The sequence below is a fragment of the Eptatretus burgeri genome, chromosome 16, assembly GCF_056783735.1.
Source record: "Eptatretus burgeri isolate ZD-2024b chromosome 16, Ebu_testis_v1, whole genome shotgun sequence".
In the NCBI taxonomy this organism is placed as follows: domain Eukaryota; kingdom Metazoa; phylum Chordata; class Myxini; order Myxiniformes; family Myxinidae; genus Eptatretus; species Eptatretus burgeri.
In genome coordinates, this window is record NC_140976.1 from 2,158,257 (window position 1) to 2,185,304 (window position 27,048).

Consider the following 27,048-nt stretch of genomic DNA (forward strand, 5'->3'; position numbering starts at 1 on the left):
CCTCAGATCTTGACAAAATCACCAACTGGTCAAACACTTGGAACAAGTCTTTCAATCCTGAGAAATCCTATGCACTCGCCCTCTCTCCCTGAAAGGACTGTACTACAAACCCTCCCATCTACTTTCTCAACAACCATCTGAAGAGGTTCAGTCACTCAAGACTCTTGGGTCTTACTCTCAGCCATGATTTCTCTTGGGAAATCCATATTTCAAAATTGGCCTCCAAAGCCAGATGCCGACTGGGTATCTTCCCTGGCACACCTGAACTCGCATCCACTTCCAAGGCCTTCATCCGCAGCTTGATGGAGTACTGCTCTCCCCTCGGGAATGGCTCCCCGGCTGTTAGCTGGCTCAAGAGCACATGTTCCTCACCCAAACACCAACCCGAACAGCACATGTTCAAAGAGCAACAAGACAGAGTAAGGCAGACCAACATAAAGCTGTTCATGGTTTCAAGTGTGACATGTGATATTGCCACAAACACCCCTACGGCCCAATTGTGACCTGTATTTGAGCATAACCAAGCCTGGTGTTGGCTTAACGGTTAAAGTGACTGGCTTCGGATCCTAGGATCTTAAGTTCAAGCTCCTGTTGGGCTGATGAATTAACGCCAGATCGGGTTGACTCAGCCTGCCATCCTGAGGTTGGCAAAATGAGTACCAGTGTATTGGTATCAGGGGCATTGCATCAGCTTCACAGCCACGTCCCAGCCAATGATGCTACACGCAGCCTTGTGCTGCACACGAATGAAGAGGAGGATGCATAACCATGTTCCTCAAGGCTAACAGTCGCTGGTCCGCACACATGTCAGATTATAATCAGTTATCCAGATCCGACAAGTTGTGGCCGATTTCTGGTGACGTTCATGATCAGATGTCTCCAAAAATCCCGATCCTGCACTGCCTTCCGAAGCTCTGGCAGAGACAGCTTGGTTGCAGCCTTTACTCCATCCATTGGATGCCAAGCCAGCCGTTCCTTATCAACCATTTCGTTGGAGTGCTTGATTGAGTGCTTAAAATCAAGCGAGCCACTGGGCGAGCACTCTACACACTAATTGGTCATGGAACACACCTCTTCTGAACATGTCGATGTTCTCAGTTGACAATATTTTGATTTTTTTTTTAGGTTTAAATCAAAACGAGCTTTTCACTTTCCTCCTTCACTGCTTGCAGCAGTTTCATCAAGTCCTCTTTACTTTCTGCCAACAGAGTGGGATCATCAGCAAACCTTAGATTGTTGATACATCTTCCTCCACACCCGACTCCAGAGTCGATGGCATCCAAGTTTGATTTTTCATCAAAATTATTTTAACCACAAATTAATCGGTCAATTCTGTCCAATAATGGCATAATCTATATAATAATGGACCAAGTGTATGTGATTATGTATCGTGTGTATGTACATCTGCTCTTCACCCATTTGTTGGACAGCTGACCTCAGATCAGCCACAAATGTAACCTTGAAATGCTTAAAGGACCCAAAGGACTGAAAAGACCCCAAAAACCCAATGGACCTTGAAGACCTTAATGACAAAGACCCCAAATATCCAGAAGACCTCAAAGATACAGAAGACCTCAAAGATCCAAAAGACCAAAATACCCCATCGACTGAAAAGACCAAAATACCTAAAATATGACCAAAAGACTCTGAAGACATAAAAGACCCCAATGACCCAAAAGACCCAGAGGATGCAAATGACTTCGGGGACCTCAAACACTCAAAAGATCCAGAGGACCCAAAAGACGCAGGGCATCCAAAACACCCCGAGGACACAAAAGACACAACGGGACTATCACAGACCCATGGAAATTCGACATCATGTAAAATGTGACTGAAGGTCCCTCACCCCCCCCCCCCACCCCTACCACACCCACCCACACACAATCCCATGTCCTTAACCCCTCTCCAAACTATGACCTTTCTCTGACCTGCAACCACCACACCCAAACTCTGTGTTATGTGGTTAAAGGAGTATAGGAGTGTTATAATGTAGTATATGAGTGTTATAATGTAACATATGAGTGTTATAATGTAATGTATGAGTGTTTTCATGTAGTATATGAGTGTTATAATGTAATGTATGAGTGTTATAATGTAAAGTATGAGTGTAATAACGTAGTATATGATTGTTATAACATAGTATATGGGTGTTATAACGTAGTATATGGGTGTTATAATGTAGTATGTGAATGTTATAATGTAGTATGTGAATGTTATAACGTAGTAGATGAGTGTTATAATGTAACATATGAGTGTTATAATGTGTTATAAGGTAAAGGTAGTGTATTTGTGGTATAAGGTAGTATATGAGTGTTAAAATGTAGTTAATGAGTGTAATAAGGTAGTATATGAGGTTGTTTGGTAACAGTAGTATATGAGTGTTGTAATGTAGTGGATGAGTGTTAGAAGGTAGACGATGAGTGTTGTAAAGGTGGTATATGATTGTGATAAGGTAGTATACGAGTGTTATAATGCAGTATATAAGTGTTATAAGGCAGACTATGAGCACATGTTCAAAGAGCAATAAGACAGAGTGAGACAGACCAACATAAAGTTAGATATTTTGATACATTGAGAATCGTCCTCGAGGTGCAAACTAGTAGTAGTAGTCGTCGTTTGGTTCAGTTGCATTTTCCTTGAATATAGTTAGTTTCACGTTTCATGAGATGTGTGATGTAGTGCTTTGTTGGGTTTCAGACATCACCTAAATGGACCACAGTGCCTTGCGCTGTTACGTTTCTTTGTAAAAATGTGAAAATAGTTCTGCGTGGGTTCACACTTTGTCTCGACACGACGACCCGATTGAGATGGTTTCACAAGTAGCTGACTCATGTGTTTGGAGATTCTTGGTAGTGTACATTTTTGCTTTTGTGGGTGCGGCTGTATTGACATTCTTTTCCAACCACCCACCTCCCTAAGTGCTGCTTGCCAAAAGTTTTCTTTGTATTTCTTCTGGCATGGATCTTCGAGCTTTCAAGTCCCATTAATACCCACAACTGTCTGTCTGTCTGTCTGTCTCCATATATATATTAGTTGCAGCCTTGCACCTTTGTATTCAGCATCATTATGTGCTAACAGTCATAAGTATATAGTACAGTATAGTACATTTGCTCTCAGTTCCAAGGTATAACTGCAAGTATGTAATTTGCTACATTTGAACCCACTTTGTGCTCCTATTAAATTCTCCCAGGTCGGCCATCTTTTTTTGGTCCTTTAGTATTACACCCTCCTGTTCAGGCAGTCTTTGTGCCCCAATTAACTCCTCCTTGGCCCCTGTTCGACCCTCCTTGGCCCCTTAGTATTACATCCTCCTGGTTAGGCCTTCTTTAAGCGCCTATTTAAATCCTCACGGTTCGGTCTTCCTTGTGCTGGTTCCCACACGTGCTGTGTGGTACATGAGTGTTATACCAGCTGGCACCATTAAAAAAACAACATTTCTGCTCACCTCTCACAGTCTCGCACTCGCTAGCTCATCTCATGTGCTTTGCCTTATCACCTTCATTGTTGAACGACGATATACATGTTGAGAAAATTCCCTTTGTTTTTGGAAGAACCTGTTCCACGTTGGTTTGGAGTTTGGGATAGTAAGGTTACTAACCACAAATCACTTCTCTGGGACATCATCAAATTGGGTCCTAAAGGTAGGACTGGCAGGACAGCGTCGAGGTCTTTTTCATGTCGAAACGATACATGTTGCCTGTGAGTCCCTCAACACGAGGTGGAGTATCGTGGAAGTACCTACAGTGCGATAGATTCTCAAGGAGTATTTAACATCACAAACACAGATATACAACTCGGAAAAGGGCTCCAGAGATTGGAAAGTTTGGTGGGAGAAGATGGGAAGGGGGGTGACGGTGAGAGGGGAGGGTGTTTTAATACTATCCTTGTTCTTTTCCTGACAATGCCCTCACCTGCTCTTGCCAGGCCACAGGCAGCGTCCGGAGGAGCGTCCTCTCTGCTACACAGACTTGGAGCACTACTGTCGGTCCTCCATCCGACACGGAACTCCGACCTCTGGGCATCAAATCCCACTGAACCCCTCTTCACACTACTCCATCCCAACCGGTACACTCATCCCCATCCCTGTTGTCCCTCTTTATGATAATCATAGCGGTTTGGTTCTGTGCTACAGAAATGACCGAAAGCTGGGTTTAAATTGAATAGGTTTTAAATTTTCGGGTCAATTCCAAAATATACAAGAGTCCAAGGACGAACAAAATGTTCGGTTCCATTGAGATAAAACAAAATAGAATGGTATTGATGATAAAATATAAAACTACTCGTGAAAATAATCAAAATGATCACGTGCTTCCCTTCCTTCAAATGGCTTGATTCACCATTCATTGATTATATTCAAACGAGCTGTCTTGTTTTCCATTGTCTTCCTGCTGGCTTCCTCCACTTAACCTGGCTTCTGCACTTCTTCGTTCCCACTGCCGGCCCGTGCTTGATCTCTGCACATTTGCTGCCACTCCTCCATTCCTCGGCACTCTACTCAATCATTTTCGGACATGTTCTGCACACACGTTGCACCACAAACCATTCCGTACACTTTACAAACTGGAATCGTATTGTCCAATTAATTACATCTCTTTTATCACATTCATATGTCTTAACTGCATCTCTGACACCTCTTAAACCCACTTCTCTCTCTCTCCTTACCTCCATGCTTCCCTTCCTCAAAACCAACTTCACTCTCCCCCAGACACGCACTTCCTACAACCATCCCCTCCCTGGTCTCTTGACCAATCGCATCGTCCCACCAGCTGTCACATCGTCAGCCATCGAACAACAGGTAATTCCCACATCAGCCACCGGACATACTTGCATCCTCTACACGTCACCACAATTCCCTTGCTCTCTGTCCTCACTTTTCCCTCGTCATCCGACATTAAAAATGTCACCTGTTACACAGGTGTGCATCCAAAATTCTAATTTCACTGAAGTCCCGTCTGAATGGGTTTTATTGATGTCTTCCAACCTACTGATTGAGGCAGCGCATGCTGGTCCTAGTTGCTCTGAGAGACCGCTCGTGGAAAACTCTTTACGTATGTTGCTCTCTGTGTGTCTGGGTAGGAACTGAGCCAGGTGCGTGTGGGGAGTCTCGGCATCTCTCGGCTATCCCAGCCCTACCCGATCCATCACACTATGGAGATTCACGGATGCACTACACTGGCACAACGCTTCCATTGTACCCGACGCCTGCCCCCCCAGGAGCAGGTTCATTGGACATACCTCGCTACACCTACCTGCCTCCACCATATCCGACAAACACTCAGCCTCAAAATCACCAGGTACAAGATTATTTAGGGTCATCTACTGGCATGCATTGAACGTGTTATCATTGCCGTCACGTTTCTCTTCGTGGTTATCATTGTCTAATTCATATCTACTGCATGATAATCAATTAGGTCACAATCACATGATTATTGTCAACAATATTACGATTATTTGATCCCCACCATGAACTACCTTCACCACGGTAAGAGCATAGTAGCCATAATGGTGATCACCACCACCTCATTGATCATCACCATTATGAGCATTATCAACACCACAATTATCATCATATTCAGCATGAGTATCATTACAATCACCAACATGTTATCAGCAGCAACACCATTATAATCAACATTATCATCACAATCACCACCAACATGATTATCATCAGTATCCTCACAATCACCAACATGGTTATCATCAGTATCATCACAATCACCACCAACATGATTATCATCAGTATCCTCACAATCACCATAATGGTTATCATCAGTCTCATCACAATGACCAACATGGTTATCATCACACTCACCACCAACATGATTATCATCAGTATCCTCACAATCACCAACATGGTTATTCGCAGCAACACCATCATAATTAACATCATCACAATCACCACCAACATGATGATCAAAAGTATCATCACAATTATCACCAATATCACCAATATGATCATAAATAACACTGTGGCCACCATCACCAGCATCAGTATCATCACAATTACCAACATGGTTATCATCGGTATCATCACAATCACCATCATGGTTATCATCAGTATCATCACAATCACCATCATGGTTATCATCAGTATCATCACAATCACCATCACGGTTATCAACAGCAACACCATTATAATCAACATCAACAAAATGATCATCACCAATCTGATTATCATTAATATCACAACAATCATCACCAATTTGATAACCAATATCACAATTATCATCACCAAAATGAATATCATCATTATCGCCATAATCAATAGCAATATGGATATAATCAAGATCATCACAATTCATGCCGTAGCTGGACTGCGTTTATAGGTTTATAGGTATCAGCTCGTAGAAGTATATCTTTGATTTTTATTTTTTTTTGTAATTGATCAATGATCATGTGTTGTCCATTCAGGGTTCACCATACCAAGCTGCCTCTACCTCCTTTTCATCCACTTCCACACCTTTCCAGGGGAGTCCCGCCCATTTCTCGGCCAGCCCAACCCCCTTCATTAACCACGTTCCCTTCTTTCAAAGCCCCACGCCTTTTGGCTCTGGTTCGGCTTCCTTTCAGGCCGGACCAGCACCGTACCCATTGTATTACAGTCACAGTGCCAGTTATCAACTATCCATAATAGAAGGAGAGGATCGACCACCTGTGCACCACCATCAGACCCTTCCCACGATGGGCGCGCCCCGCGTAGTTGTGCCCGGGGTAGCCAGCAGCAGCTCGGTGCTGCTGACGCCCGGCCTCTCTGGCTCTGAAGGTGACGGAGGTGTAGAGGGAGATGGCAGTAATGAAAACTCACCAAGTTCTGATCTGGTCGAGCCCAACCAAGCCAGGCTAGACCACGAGGCCGTTTGGCGGCCATACTGACGCGGGTGTGCTCCCCAACGGACGTCATTGGTCCTTTTTTCATCTGATCCGGTCCGAGTGGGTCCAGTCATTCATGTGGATCGCATGAAATTGTAAACTGTGGTCTTGGATGGGTCCTTCAGCACGATGTAACAGACACCTCAATCTGCAGATCCCTCCACGTCCAAAAACTTGAATTGTTCTGTTTGTTGTGGTCCTTTTCCATGTTTAATGGAGAACTGAGAGTTCATCAGCATGATGGAATCTCCAGCTCAGAATGCTCCTGAAGAATTCGTGTTTTAACACACAAGCAACCGTACTGTGGTGTTGTCTCCATTGTGGCATTTGTGTACACACACACACACACACACACACACACACACACACACACACACACACACACACACACACACACACACACACACACACACACACACGATTTTACTTTCTGGACTTGCTTTCATGGCTCGTTTTGGTTTTACATGAATGGGCAGCTTCGGTGGGTCTTCGTCAGCAAAATTAGTTCTACAGGGCCGACAATAAAGGTCAACAGCATATTCTGGCCCTGAACCATGTATAGACGGTGTTTGTCCCAAACTTTGTTCAACACGTGTAAGTAAGGAGATTATGTGGAAACCATTTTTGTTTTCCTCCCATGTATTTCACTTTCACGAGTCAAATAAAGGAGAGGATTCTTATTATTAGGTCACGTCATCTGGATTCTCGAAGAGATGAGCTCATAAAATGGGTCGTGATGTCTGGATGTGTTGTCCGCCTCCCTTATCACCCGGCTGATTGTTCTGAAACTTGACACATACACACACACACACACACACACACACACACACACACACACACACACACACACACACACACACACACACACACACACACACACACACACACGACAGTAGCCCGCACAATCGCTTTGGCTTTAATTTTTCGACTTCGGATCATGGGGTCTCTCCTTTGGGGCGAGGGGGGGGTACCCCCTGGTACTTCAGATCACTACTCCGGATCATTATTTACCAATAGATTGCTTTGAAACCAGGTACAGCCCTTCTCCTTGATGGTCCGCAAGATTGCTGAGTCTTCGACGTTTCCATTTCAGATCAGGGGGGCTTCCAGGGGTTTCCCCCAAATTTACTCCAGTCTAATGTCCGTGACATTTCCCAGATTTTGGATTCGACAGAGCTCTGAACTCTAACCTCAAGAGATGACTGTCAGCCCACTCAGGGCGATTATTATTTCCAAATATTTTCATTTTTACCACCATGTAATAATTACGACTGTACTATGGATTGGCATACACATGATGTCATCCAGTGAGTGGTGACGAGGGGCAGGGGCCGTGGGAGGGCTTGATTGACATCATGGATTTGTAAAGTGAGGTCTCTCATTGTGTCTTGTAAATGGATGACATCTGTTGTTACGAAATCGCCTCTTTTGATCAGTTTGTTCGTTTTTCCATGTCTATCGCATCATGACTTACCTGTGCAGGTGTGTTTCCCATGTCTGAATTGAGCCTCTGCTGGGATGTGCTTTCTTCATCATGATTAATTTAATTGATGGGATTGATACCAGAACAGGAGTACAAGAACACAGGGTATCGTCTTCATTTAATATACAGTCATCAACTACCTTTACCGACTCGATATGGAGAAGGCACCAATGAGAGGTCAACAAACTTGGGAAGTTAGGAAGATCCGTGTCATGTTCACAGATGGCAAGGCCTCAGGCACAACCAATCACGACACATTTATCTAAGGACAAGGTTTAAGTCTGACTGTTCGGTCACCAAGGGTGAGCACCGACCACCTCGTTTTGGTCTGCATTGTCACCAATGAGATGATGACAATGTTTATGTCGGACACATGCTGTCCACCATTGTCCACCCTCCCCACTACCTCCTCATTGCACCTTAATAACCTCACCCCCTTACCTCAACAGCCTTCATCCCTCATGTCCTACCTCTTCCTTTTTAGGAACATTATTCGGACCCTCAAGTATGTGTCGTGGTAGTATCTGTTTGAGGTTCCCAAAGTGATGGACCTCAGCCTTGTAGGTAGAGTATTTTCTGTGGCTGGTTGTTACTGTGGTTGAGCCGCACATTGTGGACCCGATTTACTTGAGATGTTCCACACACCGTTTAACATGTATGAACCAATTGGCAGGAATCATGGGTTGGAGTTGCCTAGTTTGGGTTGGAATCCTGACCCAGTTGTCTCGTTCTTGAATGAGAGTTTACATCATGTGATTGGTTCAAACCTTGGTGAGAACATTATTATAGACGAGGGTTCGTGGAACACCTTACCAAGAAAAGGACGTGACAAGGGTCTTTTAAACCCTTACTTTGTATTTCCGAGCACGATCAATGTTTCCTACGATCCACCATTTTGTCTGAATCTCATTGTTCCGCAACGCTGAGAGCACAAGCGGAAAATTTGATTGGTCGATATGGTGAACAATGGCAGAATACTTTTTGTCCAAGTGCTGCTCAACTGGAGGGTTTTGGAAGTGCCAACAAGGTTATTCGTGTTCCACGGTGTTCAGGGATACAGTAATTGAAGTGAAATAAAATGCAAGTTTAAAAACACATTTTTGATGTGTGTGATGTCTTTCACACCACCTCATTGAACACGTTACATTAGCTATTCGTGCCTGTTGTTTGAGGCCTTTATGACGTCCTTAAAAAACAGCAAGTTTCCTGTTGGGAATGATTTTAAACTTTGTTTAACTGCTGGACAGGCAGACAGAGTTAAAAATAAATAAATAAACCTTACTCCGATGCACGCATATGCGCGTTCGGGACGAGATTTCGTAGAATTTGCCAAATTCAGAGCTAAAGTACTGTGAAACTGCAGGTTTGTTTTCCGATTCGCAATCAATGTGATGACACACACACACACACACACACACACACACACACACACACACACACACTGTTTGAAATATTAAATTGAATTGAAATCAAGTTTCTTGATCATAGGGTGACGTCTGTCGACACAGACAGAGTGAACCAATTGCTTAACCCCGCTTTGCGCTTCACACACGGGGTAATAAAGTAGGTCTCTTTCCTCGATCTACAAGAAGAAAAATGTAAAAAATATAGATGGATGAGATCTCAAAAATACAACCGACCAAGGTAGGAATGCCACCACATTACGATGCCACAACACGACACCACAATCCTCTTATGGATTACCATCACGGGACATCTTTTGCCATTTTACTTTTGTTGTGGGATTGTGATGGAACAACGTCAAAATTTAATTGTGATGTGAAACCAGATGTTATATTTTAAAATGTTATGTGATGTTAAAAAAAATTGTGATGCTAAACCAGAAGAGGATTGTGGTGTCGTGTTGTGGCATCGTAATGTGGTGTCACTCTTCATTGTTATTCTTATTATTCTTCATCCATCGCAATCCCACAAATGTAGAACGAAGGACGATTGTGTTTTTTCACCTGTTGTGCGATAGTTTTCAATAATCAACTTTATCATACTAATTCCAGCACTTTCCTTTTCATAATAAAGTTGAAGAAGAAATATTATTTATTTGGGAGCGTGTGGAACTCGGGGCGGTTTTTTTTTAATTTTGATACCTTGTCGAGGCTCAAATGAGAGATAACACACAACACACAGCAAGGGGGGCATGAGACAAGAGGGGTGGGAGTGGGAAGGACAAAACAGTGGGGAACAGAGACATGAGGAGATCTGTGGAAGGGAGAGGGATGGGGTGGGGAACATGGGGAATACAAGATGGACGTTTCAGGGACTTTCAGGAAAGAAAACAGGGAATTTGAAGGAGGTGGGTTTCGGGTGGATTAATTATCGGGGTAGAAAAGATCGAGGATTTAGATGGGGGATGATAAGAGGCGGTAGTGACAGCTGTTTTGAAGGCCTGGAGGGAAGAATGGGATTGAATAGAATGAGGGAGTTTATTCCAAAGGTGGGAAAAAAAGAGGAATGAAAGATTGAAGGTGAGCAGTGATTCGTGATTTTGGTAGTTTTACCAGAAGGGGGTTGTTGGCGGACCTGGAGCGCCCTGCAGAAATATGGGGGGGGGAGACATCGCAGACAGAGCAAGGGGAGGGGGGCAAGACCGGAGAGGAGATGGTAGAAGACAGAAAGACCACCGACCAACCTGCGGTGATTGAGTGAGAGGCACAAAGACTCAGCCTCATTGCGGGATATACCAATAATCCGAAATGCCTTGGTTTCCACAGCGAGAAGCCGAGAAAAGTGGGAGGCAGGAGCACCAGCCCAGAAGGGAGAGCAGTACTCCATCAGGCTGCAGACAAAAGCTTTGTAAGTGATCAGGAGCTCAGGTGAGCCGAGGAAGGACTTTGCACGATGGAGGATTCCCAGTCGGCGACTGGCTTTGGAGGGGAGGTTTAAAATGTGCCTTTCCCAGGAAAGGTCATGGTAGATAGTGAGACACAGAAGCTTGAAAGAAAGGACTTCTTCCAGAGGATTGTTGAGAAAGTGGATGGGGGGGGGGGTTTCAGATGGTCCTTTCGGAGAGACATCGTGAGAGTGTCAGATTTGTCAGGATTGAAAGATGTTAAACATGTTGGACCAGTTTGTGATTTTATCCAGTTCTACAGTGAGTGAAGAAGCTACGGCTTGCCAATCTGAGGGATGACAGATGGTACGGCAGAGGGTGGAGTCATCAGCAAAGATATATAGAGGGTTTTCCAGAGAGTCGGAGAGATCATTGATGAAAACCAGAAAAAGAACAGGGCCCAGAACGCTACCTTGAAGAACCCCAGCCTGGACAGGAAGAGGGGATGAGAGAACTCCATTTCGGGCCAAATGTTGGCTGTGACAGAAGAGGAAGTCTGCGAGCCATGAGTGGAGATGTCCTTGGACACCGTAGGAAGAGAGTTTGGTGAGCAGTGCAGGGTGCCAGACCATATCAAAAGCACGTGATATGTTTAGGGATACGGCTCGGATTTCCTATCTGCCATTGAGGACCTCCATCCATTGTTGGGAGAGCAGAAGCAGCATATCCAGGGAAGAGTGACCTGGTCTGAAACCAAATTGATGATCGGAAATCAAGCCATTGGAGAAGAAGAAGGATTTCATGTCTGAAGGGTTGATGGATTCCATAACCTTGCTGATGATTGGGAGAAGGCTGATTGGTCTGTAGTTGCAGGGATCTGTTTTTGAACCTCTTTTATGCAGGGCGTTGACATTTGCTGATTTCCAAGCAGATGGCAGATGACCTTGAGTAAATGAGGGTGAATAGAACAGAGAGAGAGGGTGAGCAAGCACAGAGGAGCAGGTTTTTATGACATGTGGGCTGATGCCGTCTGGACCGGTTGCAGAATCTGAGTCGAGGTTTGACAGCAAGCTCTCCACCTTGTCAGGAGAAAAGGACACCGAGTCCAGGGACGGTTGGGTGTGACTGGGTAAGGTGGGTACAGAAAACGTTGGGTTTGGGACACAAGATTTCGATGCAAACACCGAGTTTAGGCATTCAGCCTTTTCATGTGTGGTGTCAGCAGTGCGACCATTTGAGGTAAGAGTTTGATAAATCTGTGCATGAAAGAGAGCAATGGAGGGGGAATGTACATCAGAAACAGATTTGATTAGACACCACCAGTATTTGGAGGAGGGAGAGAGGTTTGAGAGTTCAGATTTGAGACTTCTTCTTCGTGCATATGGCAGCTTAGCTGCCAGCGTAGCTATCATTTCTTGCAAGCGAGACTGTCACTGATGCAGTGCCCCTCTACCAGTACACACTGGTAATCATTTCACCGACCTTGGAAGGATGACAGGCTGAGCCAACCCCCTGGTGTATTAATTCAGCGGCCAACGGGGCTTGAACGCAGGACCCTAGGATCCCTAACCACTAAGCCAACACCAGGCTTGACTTGAGACTTGAAAGATGTTGTTTTCTGGCTCTCCTGAGGGTAGATTTACACTTGTTCCGAGCTTTATGGAAGGAACTGAGATTACTCTCAGTTGGGTTTGCTTTCCGTGAAGCAAAAGCAAGTTGTTTCAGGACAACTGCCTCACCACAAGCTTCAGTGTACCATTGGCGGGAGGAAGGGTCAGACAACTGAAGCCGAGAGGGGATAAATCTGTGGATGAGAGAGAGAGAGAGCAAGTTTCTTTAAAAGAATTCCCAGGATGAGTTGACAGAGAAAGTAGAGATGGGAGACCAACCTAGAAATTCGATGGCTGCGAGAAGACCCTGCCAGTCAGCCTGAGTAAAATGCCGGACTCGATGGCACTGAGGTGGTTCTCTGATAACAGCCGGAGAGATGTACACTTTGACAAGCACATGGTCAGAAGAACCGATGAGAGCGGAGGAAGAACAGCAGATATTTTCAGGGAAATTTGTCAAAATTAGATCCAGAAGAGATGGAGTCGCAGAAGTCTTTTGCTGAAGTGCCATGACAGGTGAGAGAGGTACCCACACTTAGCCATCTGGCATGATGACAATTGCAGTCACCACATATGAGGAAGAGAGAGAGTTGGGATTCGAGGATCGAAGTTGGTCCATGTTTTTGGATAGTGAGGTGTAGATGGAGTCATCACTGTTTGGTGGGCGGTACAGTACACATATAAACATGAGGTGGGAGTGGAGGGAAGCTGAAGCCAGAGGTATTCCTGGGGGTGTGGGGGAGTGAGGGCAGTGCATGGAGAGTGTGGAATATATATATATATATATATATATATATATATATATATATATATATATATATATATATATATACATACATATGCATACATGTATGAAAAAAGAGACTTCCTCTCCTGTCGCAGTCAACATGTGGCCCAAAATGGAGTTCTTTCATCCCCTCTTCCTGTCCAGGCTGGAGTTCCTCAAGGTAGCGTTCTGGGCCCTGTTCTTTTTCTGGTTTTCATCAATGATTTCTCTGACTCTGGAAAATCCTCTATATCTCTTTGTTGATGACTCCACCCTCTGCTGTACCACCTGTCATCCCCCAGACCTGCAAGCAGCAGCCTTTTCACTCTCTACAGATCTGGATAAAATCACAAGCTGGTTCAAAACGTGGAACATGTCTTTCAATCCTGACAAACCTCACACTCTCACAACTGTATGTCTCTCCAAAAGGACAATCTGGAACCCCTCCATATACTTTCTGAACAATCCTCTGGAAAAAGTCCTTTCTTTCAAACTCCTGGGTCTCACTATCTGCCATGATCTTTCCTGGAAAAGTTACATTTCCAAGCTGGCCTCCAAAGCCAGTCCGCCGAATGGGCATTCTCTGTCGTGCAAAGTCCTTCATTGGTACACCTGAGCTCCTGACCAAATACAAAGCTTTCATCTGCAGCCTGATGGAGTACTGCTCTCCACTCTGGGCTGGTGCTCTTGCCTAACACCTTGCTCGACTTCACGCTTTGAAAACGAAAGCTTTTCAGGTCATTGGCTGAGTGTCCAATAGCCAAGCAGACTGCTCAAGTAGCCCAACGCTCTGCAAAGAGTGTGCCTGTGACCGCTGTTTCTCGACAACCGCTGGTCCGATCTAATTGAAACTTGCCAGGTATATTGCTGGGGACCTGAGGATGTGCTTTTTCAAGGTTTGATATTAATCGGTCATTGGCCTTGAGTCATCTCCCACGATGAGGCTGTCTTTGGGTTTCTCACTGCAGGCAAGTCAGTGGTCTTTCTCTCTTCTACCATCTCCTCTCCAGCCATGGCATCCCTTCGATGTCTGTGGTTTGTCCCCCTCCCAAATTACCGCATGGTGGTTAAGGTCCGCCCATAAACCCCTTCTGGTGAAACTGCCAAAATCAAGAATCACTGCTCACTTTCACTCTTTCAATCCTCTTTTTTCCTGCCTTTGGAACAAACTCCCACACTCTCTTTAATTCCACTCTTCCCTCCAGGTCTTCAAAATAGCTGTTCCGCACCATCTCATATCATCCCCCATCCAAAACCTTGATATTTTCTACCCCCTTTAATCCAACTAAAATCCACCTCCTTCAAATTCCCTGTTTTCCTTCCTGAAAGTCCCTGTGATGTAAGGACCTGAACGTCCCTGTAGTGTCCATCTTGTATACCCCGTGTACCCCGTCCCATCACTCTCCCTTCCACAGATCTCCTAATGCCTCTGTTCCCCGCTGTTTTGTGCTTCCCTCTCTTACCCCTCTGGTCTCCTGCCCCCCCTTTTTATACCTTCTGTGTGTTAGCTACTGATATTAGCCTCGACAATGTATACAAGAAAAAATGTTGACCTTCACAAGCACATGATTAGATCAGCCAATTGGAGCAAAGGAACAGCAGGAGATATTTGCGGGAAAGTTAGTCATCACCATGTCCAGAAGGATGGATTTCCCATTTGGAGAAATCTGGGTTGGAAAGTTCAGAGATTTCGTCAGTTGTATGGAGTCACAGAAGTTCTGTGTTGAAGTGCCATGGCTGGTGAGAGAGAGAGAGGTACCAACAGCCAGCCAAGTTCCACGGTGACAATTGAAATCACCACATATGAGGAAAAGAGAGTTGGGATGAATGGTTAAAAGTTTGTCCATATTGTCTGAGAGAGATGTAGATGGAGTCGTCACTGTTTGGAGGAGCAATGATGAGGTTCCAAGTAAGACTACTTCAAAGTCTGTGATTGGGGTGACACAATATTAATGTTTATTTAATCGTATGCAGCCTGTGGCTGCTTGGCTGCCTCATTTTCTTGGAGTATGGCTGTGCCCAGCACAGCATGGCGCAGGGTACCCAGCATGGCCCAGGGATAAAAAGTACTCAGCCACTTGAAATTACTTATGAGACTGTATTTATAAGAAAGCGGGAGTGTCATGACGTGTTAGACATTGAAAAGCTTTGGAGTTATTGGCCTCATGGTGGTTCCTTTTGAGTACTGCCTCACCCCACATCCCATTATGCACCATATCATGGCCTTGAGTCTCAAAACGGCCTTCATGGCCAACATGCCTTCACTTTTCCAGATTCTGGGGCCTGTGGGTGCTACGGATGGGGCATGAAAGAGTAACAAACAAATGCACAAACACTTGAATTTTTTTACACGATTTGTAATCCGCTCTGAGCCATTTCACAACAATATTTTAGATACCATTCCTTTGATTTATATCGATGTATATATGTATATATAATTATATATATATATATATATATATATATATATATATATATATATATATATATATATATATATATACACACACAAACACAAGCCAGAAGGCGGCCATGGGTCGCCGAGCATCCGACCACCTTTGACCCCTGATCTGAGTTAATCTAGAACTAAGTACTTACGAAATTGCAATCAAATCGGTTTACCCGTGTATGAGCAAGGGGGCTTTGAATGGTCATTTTGCCCGAACAATGCACTCATTGACCTTTGACCCCTGACTGAGCCGAGATAGGTAAATATGTCCTGAAGCAAAGTTGTAGTACCCATTGAGTACTATGGACCAATGAACTTTCATTCATATCTGTTAACCCGTGTAGGAGCAAGGGGGCTTTGAATGGTCATTTTGCCCGAACAATGCAATCGTTGACCTTTGACCCCTGACTGAGCCGAGATAGGTAAATATGTCCTGAAGCAAAGTTGTAGTACCCATTGAGTACTATGTACCAATGAACTTTCATTCGTATCTGTTAACCCGTGTAGGAGCAAGGGGGCTTTGAATGGTCATTTTGCCCGAAAAATGCACTCATTGACCTTTGACCCCTGACCGAGCCGAGATAGGTCAGTATGTCCTGAAGCAAAGTTGTAGTACTCATTGAGTACTATGGACCAATGAACTTTCATTCGTATCTGTTAACCCGTGTAGGAGCAAGGGGGCTTTGAATGGTCATTTTGCCCGAAAAATGCACTCATTGACCTTTGACCCCTGACCGAGCCGAGATAGGTCAGTATGTCCTGAAGCAAAGTTGTAGTACTCATTGAGTACTATGGACCAATGAACTTTCATTCATATCTGTTAACCCGTGTAGGAGCAAGGGGGCTTTGGTCATTTTGCCCGAAAAATGCACTCATTGACCTTTGACCCCTGACCGAGCCGATATAGGTCAGTATGTCCTGAAGCAAAGTTGTAGTACTCATTGAGTACTATGGACCTATGAACTTTCATTCGTATTGGTTAATCCGTGTAGGAGCAAGGGTGCCTTGAATGGTAATTTCGCCCGAAAAATGCACTTATTGACCTTTGACCCCTGACCTACTTGAGATAGGTCATTATGCAAATGAGCAAAGTTGTAGGACTCATTACGGTCAATAAGCATGTAAAGATTCATTCGATTCAGTTCAACCGTCTTGGAGCTAGTGTACTTTGAATTATCAGCGGGAATGCTCAAAGGCCCTCGGACACCCAAGTTGAGAGGGTTGCCATTTGGAAACTATAAGATATAGAACAAAATGGATGTGAAATAGCGGATAGAGAATCACCTTAAGATTATGCATCACAAATCTCATCGAGTTCCATCTACTGATAACTACTCGGTATCAATTTGAATGAAAAGTACCGAAAATGCGGTTTGATATCAGAAATCCCCAAAGTTCGAGGGGGTGCTGTGAGTGAACAAAGATATAAATCGAAAATCCGGCTCGATCGTTTGTGCACAATGCATTCCAGATGATTAGTGTGAATTTTCATGACCATCTGACCATAACCCAAGGAGGAGTAGCATTTGAAGCGAAGGCACCTCTGGCTCTCGCATATTATCGATTTTTGCACTAATTGACCTTTGACCCCTGACCTAAGCAATATCGGTCAATATGTCCTGAGGCAAAGTTGTAGCACTCATTGCGTGCTATGAACCTGCAACGTTTCATTCGGATCGATGCACTCACCTGGTTGCTAGGGGACCTTCAATTTTCGCCAATTTTCGGGCATACCCCATTTGTAGGGGGTGCTGCAGGTAAAGTATTCCATATATCACAAAAAACGGAATACATTTGGTAGAGCATCACCTGTAGATGATGCATGCCAAATTTCATAAGCCTACGTGGGATAATGGCTTTCAGAATTGATTTCACATGAACGGTACGGATTTTGAAGGTTTTTCAGCTGTTGCTAGGGAACCAAAGCGTCCCTAGCGACCATCACAATTTCCAAAGTACTAGGTCATAAGATGTATCCACCACCCGAGTTTGGTCAAAATCGGCCCACGTTTACGACCAATTATGCTGATGACAAACGAACAAACATCCAAACAGACAGAATTACTGACAATAAGGGTCACCTATTTCGGCGACCCAATATATATATATATATATATATATATATATATATATATATATATATATATATATATATATATATATATATATATATATATATATATATATATATATATATGTATATATATATATATATATATATATATATATATATATATATATATATATATATATATGTATATATATATATATATATATATATATGTATATATATATATATATATATATATATATATATATGTATATATATATATATATATATATATATATATATATATATATATATATATATATATATATATATATATATATATATATATATATATATATATATATATATATATATATATATATATATATATATATATATATATATATATATATATATATATATATATATATTAGCCTGGTGTTGGCGGAGTGGTTAGGGCAGCGGCTTGGGATCTAAGACGTCCTGAGTTCAAGCCCCGTTGAGCCACTGAATTAATACACCAGGGGGTTGACTCAGCCTGTCATCCTTCCGAGGTCGGCGAAATGAGTACCAGTATACTGGGCCGGTGTATACCCCGGTTAAAATAGGTGTACCATATCCCTGTGTCGTAAGAGGCGACCAGGGTTGCGTCAGGAAGGGCATCCGGCGTAAAACATGTGCCAAATCACTATGCGGATCATAATGGATGATCCGCTGTGGTGACCCCTAACGGGAGCAGCCGAAAGAAGAAGAAGAAGATATATATATATATACATATATATACATATATATATATATACATATATATATATATATATATATATATATATATATATATACATATACATATACATATATATATATACATATATATATATATATATATATATATATATATATATATATATATATATATATATATATATATATATATATATATATATATATATATACATATATATATATATATATATATATATATATACATATATATATATATATATATATATATATATATATATATATATATACATATATACATATATATATATATATATATATATATATATATATACATATATATACATATACATATACATATATATATATATATATATATATATATATATATATATATATATATATATATATATATATATACATATATATATATATATATATACATATATATATATACATATATATATACATATATATATATACATATATATATATATATACATATATATATACATATATATATACATATATATATATATACATATACATATACATATATATATGTATATGTATATGTATATGTATATGTATATATATATGTATATATATATATATATATTAGCCTGGTGTTGGCGCAGTGGTTAGGGCAGCGGCTTGGGATCCAAAAGGTCCTGAGTTCAAGCCCCATTGGGCCACTGAATTAATACACCAGGGGGTTGACTCAGCCCGTCATCCTTCCGAGGTCGGCGAAATGAGTACCAGTATACTGGGCCGGTGTATACCCCGGTTAAAATAGGTGTACCATATCCTTGTGTCGTAAGAGGCGACCAGGGTTGCGTCAGGAAGGGCATCCGGCGTAAAACATGTGCCAAATCACTATGCGCATCATACGGATGATCCGCTGTGGCGACCCCTAACGGGAGAAGCCGAAAGAAGAAGATATTAAAAAAAAAATATATATATATATATATATATGTAGTTACGGGTGTGGAAATTCGCAAACCACCATTCAGGTCCCATAGGTGAGATATCTCTTAAGTACATGTGTAGTTAGCCCAAATCCGTTGTCTTGAGGGAATTTATGTGATTCATTCGGGCTGCGACGCTTTGAGATAGCCGTTTTTCTTTTTCTTTTGTTATTTTAAACGACAAACCTCCACGCAAACAACAACCGCCACCAACTATGTCACAATGCCAACCACGCTACAATTACCCTCACAACAACCACCACCATCTTCACCACTACCCCCGCTGATGAACGCAAACAACAACCGCCACCAACTACGCCACAATGCCAACCATGCTACAATTACCCTCACAACAACCCCCACCATCTTCGCCACTTCCCCCGCTGACGAACGCCATCCTCCACGGTCCACACTACGACGGTTTCCGCGTTGGAAACCGTCGAGAACGCAAGGATGGAAAGAAGAAGGCACAACGATGGCGCGTGGATTTTTCCCGCCTGTTTTTCCCGTCTGACTTCCCCGCGCTTTGGGGTGGCGGAGGGGCGATGCGGGTCAGGGGTCAAAGGTGAGAAAAGGTGGGGGGCTCTTTTTGGGGGAATAATGCTCTGGCTCCAAGCCAAAAACTGACTCCCTCGGCCCCCGGACGGAGCGGGGTGGAGGGAAAGCGTGAGGGCACGCCCCCTTCGAGAAGCTTCTGCAAGAAGCTCGAGGGGAGGCGGAGCCGAAAACGGGGGCGGAGTGAAGGACGGAGCCCCAGGCTATTAAAGTCGGGCACGGGCGGAGCGCTAGGGGTTGGTGCTCTGGCTCTCTTCGTCGTCTTCCTGTCTTCCGGCTCGCTTGTCCTCTTCTCTTCGTGGTGGCCGCTGGCAGGATCTGTGGGGCGGTCCCGAGACCCCGCTGGCGGGACGGAGCGTCTGCCATTCCCCACACCGCGACCTCGAGCAACAACGTTTCCCCCCCTTTTATCCACGTTGCGATAGCGCCGCAAACTCCGTCCGTGGCGTCGAGCGGCCAACACGTGCCGGCGCGAGGCACGCCGGAGAGGTCTCGCCTACCACGCCAGGGCACTGAGTCACGGCCAGGCGCGACCACGTCGACGGACGTGGGAGAGGGACTCGGCGGCCCAAAGGGAAGTCCTTTTCCTTTGGCCCATCTCTTTTCGGGGTTTTTGTATGGATCTTGTGGCGCCGTGTCTTGTAAAGTAGAACTGTTTAAGTGTTTCAGTGTGTCGGTCTTATTCGGTTGTAGCTCTGCATTGTTAAACTCCGCCATCTTCGAAGATGGATGGAGGTTACTGTTTTCACCCCTTTCTGTTAGTTTGTTTGTTTGTTTGTGAACAGTATTACGGAAAAAACTCCTTGACGGATTTCGACGAAACTTGGTGGGGGGATTAGGTATGGTCCAAGGATCATGCCATTAAATTTTGGACTTGGTCCCCCCCCCACCCCAAAAAAAAATTGTTGGAGAAATTTTTTTTTTTTTGCATTTTTACATGTTTTAAGTGATTTCCAACCTCCCCCCCCCCAAAAAAAATTGTTACCCCCCTCCCCAAAAAAAGGAAAAAAAAATTTTTTTTGCATTTCTACATGTTTTAAGTGATTTCCAACCCCCCCCCCAAAAAAAATTGTTAGAGGAAAAAAAATTTTTGCAACTTTTTTTTCAACAAAATTTCGATTTATTTTTTTTTTGCATTTTTACATGTTTTAAGTGATTTCCAACCCCACCCCCCCACCCCAAAAAAATGTTGGAGAAAAGAACTAGAACTCTCAGCACTGTTGACATCATATTTAATGAATAAGATATGAGGTTCACTTGAGTGACCCAGCAGTATTGGCGGCGGAGGTTTTGCACTCTCCCGAGTGCTCCCCCTCAAGTTGCTTTTGTTTTAATTGCTATATGTGCATCTTGACTGTTTGACTGTATATGTGTGCTCTCCATGTGTCGTGTAAATAAAGTGCTTGCATGTTGAACTGTGCCCGTTTCGCTTCGTCTCCTTCCTTTTAATTGACCCTCCATCCTGCTTCACGTAAAGGGTTCGTAGTGGGCTATATATATATATATATATATATATATATATATATATATATATATATATATATATATATATATATATATATATATATATATATATATATATATATATATATATATATATATATATATATATATAAATTCAGTGTCCCAACGGGGCTTGAACTCAGGACCTAGCCACTGCCCTAACCACTGCGCCAACGCCAACACCACTACCCTAATATATACATATACATCTATCTATTATTCCAGCAGTGTGTGTGTGTGTGTGTGGTGTGTGTGTGTGTGTGTGTGTGTGTGTGTGTGTGTGTGTGCCTGTGCCTGTGACTGTGACCGCTGTTTCTCGACAACCACTGGTCCAGGCCCGTCGCTAGGGGGGGAATTTGGGTGCAATGCCCCCTCATGGCGCATCTGGTGCCCCCCCCCCCACTTCTACGCCACCCATTTATGCCCTGTTGCACCCTGTGAACAACTTGGTGTTTAAGGACGAGCGCCCACTGTGAACTTGCTGTTTAAGAGTTCACCTGTGTGAACTAAAACCCTTATTCCAGATGTTCAACATGGTGAATAATGAAGCCTTCTTGGATAAACTGTTCTTTAATAATAACCTTCTTTGAATAACAGTCAAGAGATAAGTGTGCGCTTCCCAGCTCATCTCCAAAAGCAATTGGCAAGACAATACAGTCCAAGACCACAAGATAAAAGATAATAACACAAGCACCAACACCAGCAGCCAAGACCTCGTGTCGAATGTCGATGTTGTGGGTGGTTATATATATATATATATATATATATATATATATATATATATATATATATATATATATATATATATATATATATATATATATATATATATATATATATATATATATATATCGTGGATCATTTAGTGTTAAGGAATGGCCAATCAGCGTCTTCGATATGGAGGTCCTATTAAGCAGGTTACCTGATTGGTTGTAAGTTAGGTATAAATGTAATATCATCATAATATGATAATATGATTCAGGAAAAGACATAAATTTACATTATTAAAGATGAAGTGCACATGCACCACGTGACTTCACAACCCGTCAACCTTCCATCTTACAAAAGTAATTTTATAATAAAAATTAAATAAGTCCAATGTGTTTGCAATCGTGCTTACATTTGAAATTATGCAGATAAAACCTGTTTTTGATGGATGGATCATTTAATAAATAAAACCGTCAACCGTTAAATGTCGCGAGTCGCGACATTAGTGACACGAGTCACGAGGGACGAATCACAGAGCACGAGCTCGCAGCAGGAGAAAAAGATGTGGATGATGGATCTACGAAAATGGCTCAGAAAAGGAAAAAATGCAACCGACGAAAATGAAGAAGATGATGAAAGACATGTTGTGGGAGGAGTTGGAGGAGGAGGAAAAGACGATCATGTCGATGAAATACCGACAGAAGCTGGCCAACCTGGCCAAGCCAGCAACGTCAGCCCTGCGGCTGTAGCCCCAGCGCAGACAGCCGAGTTTCCACGCTCGGCGGCAGCCTCGGGGTCGGGTGTGACTGTCAAACCGCTTCCCGATGATCTTGGAAGTGAGAGACCGAATCGAGTTGTTCTACAGCGGTACCCTGGCCATCTGTTTGAGAACAAGAGTCGCTCGTTTGTGTCCTCGTGGTACCAGACTAATGAATGGCTGGAATACAGTGTGCAGACAGATGCAGCATTCTGCTATCCATGTAGGAAGTTTAACACCGCACGTGGCCCAGTGGACTCTACTTTCACTGTGCGAGGCTACCGGAATTGGAAACATGCCGTTGAGAAAGACAGGGGGTTTCACAAACACACAACTTCAAAGGAACATTTAACTTGTGTTTTGAGGTGGAAGGAGAATGAGAGGCGCATCGATTGTGGTGAGGAGATTTCCACACTCCTCAATGCTGACCAGCTAAATAGAAACCGGTACTATGTGTCTGCTTTTATAGATGTTGTGGGATTTCTCGCCGAAAATCAGATACCTTTTAGAGGGAGCCTTGATAATTTTGAAGATATGTCAGATGGGCACAGTGGGCTCTTCCTCTCGCTTTTAAACTACACACTCAAAAAAGACACCGAGCTCGCCGAAATAATAAAGCATATCCCACGAAACGCAAGCTATACTAGTCCGGAAATGCAGAATGAACTGATCTGCACATTGAGTAATGTTGTGACGGATGCCATTGTGGAAGAAGTAGGCACATCGTGGTTTACCATCAAGGTGGATGGGACGAGGGACCCCACTGAATGTGTGACCATATCAATCATCATTCGCTTTGTATCCACATCAAATGAAGCAACAGAGCGTCTACTCACAATAGCTACTGCCAACGCTGGTGATGCAAAAACATTGACAGACCTAATAATTGCAGAGCTGACAAAAACAGGACTTGACGCATCAAAAATATTAAGTCAGGTGTACGACGGGGCTTCGGTAATGGCTGGGAAGCACGGTGGGGTGCAAAAGTTGTTGCAAGAGATATTGGAAAGAGAAATCCCCTATGTGCACTCCTTAAATCACCAACTCCATCTGGTAGTTATCCACGCACTGGCAGTAGAGAAAGCTGTCACTGATTTCCTCGAGGTTTGTTGTTGCCTGTACAAATTCTTCAGAAAGCCCACTGTTGCTGCACAGTATAAAGGTGAGCGGTTAAAACGACTTCTTGATCAAAGGTGGACGGGACATTTACCCACCGTGTCTGTGATCATAGGATGTTTTAAGGATATCACATCCTTACTGTCGGAGATTGATGCAGAGCACGCCTTCGGTGCAGAGATGAGGATGGAGGCTATTGGGCTTTTGCGGGAAGTCTCTGGGCCTGCCTTCATGTTCTTGCTATCTTTGTACAAAAACTGCTGATGTTGTTAGATGGCCCTAACAGACTCTTGCAGGCAGAGGACATGGACTTGCTCACGGGGTTGGAACTGGTGGCGAGTGCTACAGAGTGCGTGAAGAAACTCCACTCTGAGGATGAGTTCACTGATCTGTGGAACAAGGCCAACGATGCTCGCACTTCTACACCTGCACCACCAAAACGGAGACGCACAATGCATAAGAACTTGGAACAGTTTGTAGTTTTGGAGACTACAGGACAAAACAACGACAATGACAAGACGGAACTGCAGAGGGTTTTTTTACAGCGCAATTGACACTGTGCTTGGCGAGATCGCTCAGCGCTTCAGTGAGCGCAACACACAACTCGCCCGTTCACTCTCTGCCTTGAATCCTGAAAATGACACGTTTTTGGATCCCCACTTGCTCCAGCACATCATGACATTAACAAAGTCAACCATCAATGAAACAGAGTGTGTGGTTGCAAAGCAGTTTATTCGCTCACAAACAGAAAAGCAGCGAAACGAGAGATGGACAACACAAAAACTCCTCTCAACTTACCACAAAACGCTGGAAGCCATGCCACGTGTAGTGACTGCTATGAGACTTGGACGAACATTTGGTGCGTCCACTGCCATGTGTGAAAACTCATTCTCAACATTGAGGAATGTCTTCACTGACCATCGCCGGTCCATGCGCCATGCACGCAAGGCACAACTGGTACAGCTGGCCTTCGAGAGAGACCTCACACGTAAATGCCTGAATGAATGGAAGGAGAAGGTCCTCAGAAGATTCCACACCGAGACACGTCGCCTGCAGCTCTTCTGACAGTGAGTGCAGCGGTATAAAAACTATACGAGGAGTTCAGATTGTGTGTGTGACTGCTGGCGATGCATGTGTGGTTGTGGTTGCAGTGTGGTTGTGGTCAGCACCCACCGTGGTCGGCTGCTTTGTACTTCTGATGTTTAAGTTAAATGTTGTGTTTGGTGCTTTGCATATCCCATATCTAGTGCTTTGTGCATAACCTTACCTCTGTGTAATTGACTGCTTTGAATGCGGACCTTGTGGTATCTTCAGGCTGGTTGTATTTGCTGGTGATAGTTTAACGTGATGATCGCAGGTCATAGCCTACTGTATCTTATTTCAAAGTGCACTGATTCTGGTGCCAACCTCTCCCGTTTAGTCATTGTATTTCTGGTATATTAATTTTCTCATGCCAAGTCTTCACAACACCTTGTATAAGTTCACCTGAATTGGTGCCAATTGTCTAATCATTGAATATCTGCATTGTGAATGTGCCAGTTTGTTGCGGCTCTCCTACATTCGAATAATTTTAGGCCAAAAACATCAGAACATATTAAATCTAGCTGAGATCAATTTGGTTAGTATGTGACGGCAACCTCAGTATAGATGTGTCAATGCTGCATGAATACAATAGTATACCGGGTTATCAAAAATATTAAATATAATAATTGTGCCCCCCCATCCAGTTCATATGCCCCCTTTAATACTGAGCCCTGGCTACGGGCCTGCACTGGTCTGATCTAAACTTGCCAGGTATATTGCTGGGGACCTGAGTATGTGCATTTTCAAGGGTTTATATTAATCGGACAAGTGCTTCCCAAGTTATGGCCATTTATTTACCAACCAATGAAAGGACACTTTGATGCGTCGGCCGGACTTTGCGCGAATCAAAGCCAGGAAGAAGCTAAAAGATTCTGTAGGTTTTTTTACATCTCGCAAATATATTGTAGCAATTCCCCCAAAGTGTGCAATAATGCAATTATATCTGCAAAAACGACAAAAAAAACTGTCTACATTGAGATTTGAGATGATACCATCACGTTTTGGTTTTGCGATTATTTTCTCTGTTCCGTTGTTTTCATCCATCGTGGTGTTTCTTGTATATAAACTTTTGTTACTCGTAGTTTCTGAAATACATGTTTTTACACATAAACCGTGTTTTTTTTTTCTTTTGACAGCCGAGGTTGGTGCATTTATATATGATTACTTTTATAAGCATGTATGAAGTAAAAATGGCTGCGGCCCTGAGAGGGCCCCGCGTACTTCTAGGGCCCAGGCCCCGCAACACATAAATCCGGCCCTGCTAAAAATCAACAGATGGAGCTACGGTGCCGTATGATGACCACGTCCAGGTATGAAAACATCCAAATGACTTCTTGGGAAGAGCAACCAAATGGCTGTTACTCTACAAGTACGTACTTAATAGACGAAACCAACTTAAGTAATGTTGGGTCCTTCTACTCACCTGCACAGGTAAAGGCTATTTGAACCATTGCTTCTGAGCTCACCTTGCGCAGGTAATTTGGCCAGAATAGCTCAGTCGTTAAAAAAAAAAAACTGCTCGTGGAACCGTCTGGTTCGATCGATTCCCTGATTTAGATGTCCGGCGCACATCACGATGTGTACACATAATGAACTGAGTA

At 43.3% G+C, this 27,048-nt stretch overlaps 1 protein-coding gene across 14 annotated transcripts in view; it reads left to right on the plus strand.

The window, feature by feature from the left end:
• LOC147010325 (runt-related transcription factor 3-like) overlaps positions 1 to 10,407 on the plus strand; it is a 134,418-nt gene extending 124,011 nt beyond the window's left edge. For 13 of the 14 annotated variants that reach the window (XM_085859185.1, XM_085859178.1, XM_085859176.1 and 10 more), the window contains 4 exons: positions 3,925 to 4,065; positions 4,706 to 4,795; positions 5,077 to 5,294; positions 6,412 to 10,407. In XM_085859185.1, coding sequence (XP_085715311.1) covers positions 3,925 to 4,065; positions 4,706 to 4,795; positions 5,077 to 5,294; positions 6,412 to 6,873 — 911 coding nt within the window. In that variant the 3' untranslated portion in view covers positions 6,874 to 10,407. The remainder of the gene's footprint in view (positions 1 to 3,924; positions 4,066 to 4,705; positions 4,796 to 5,076; positions 5,295 to 6,411) is intronic. The other variant, XM_085859188.1, reaches the window with a different exon arrangement.
• Positions 10,408 to 27,048: the final 16,641 nt, after the last annotated feature.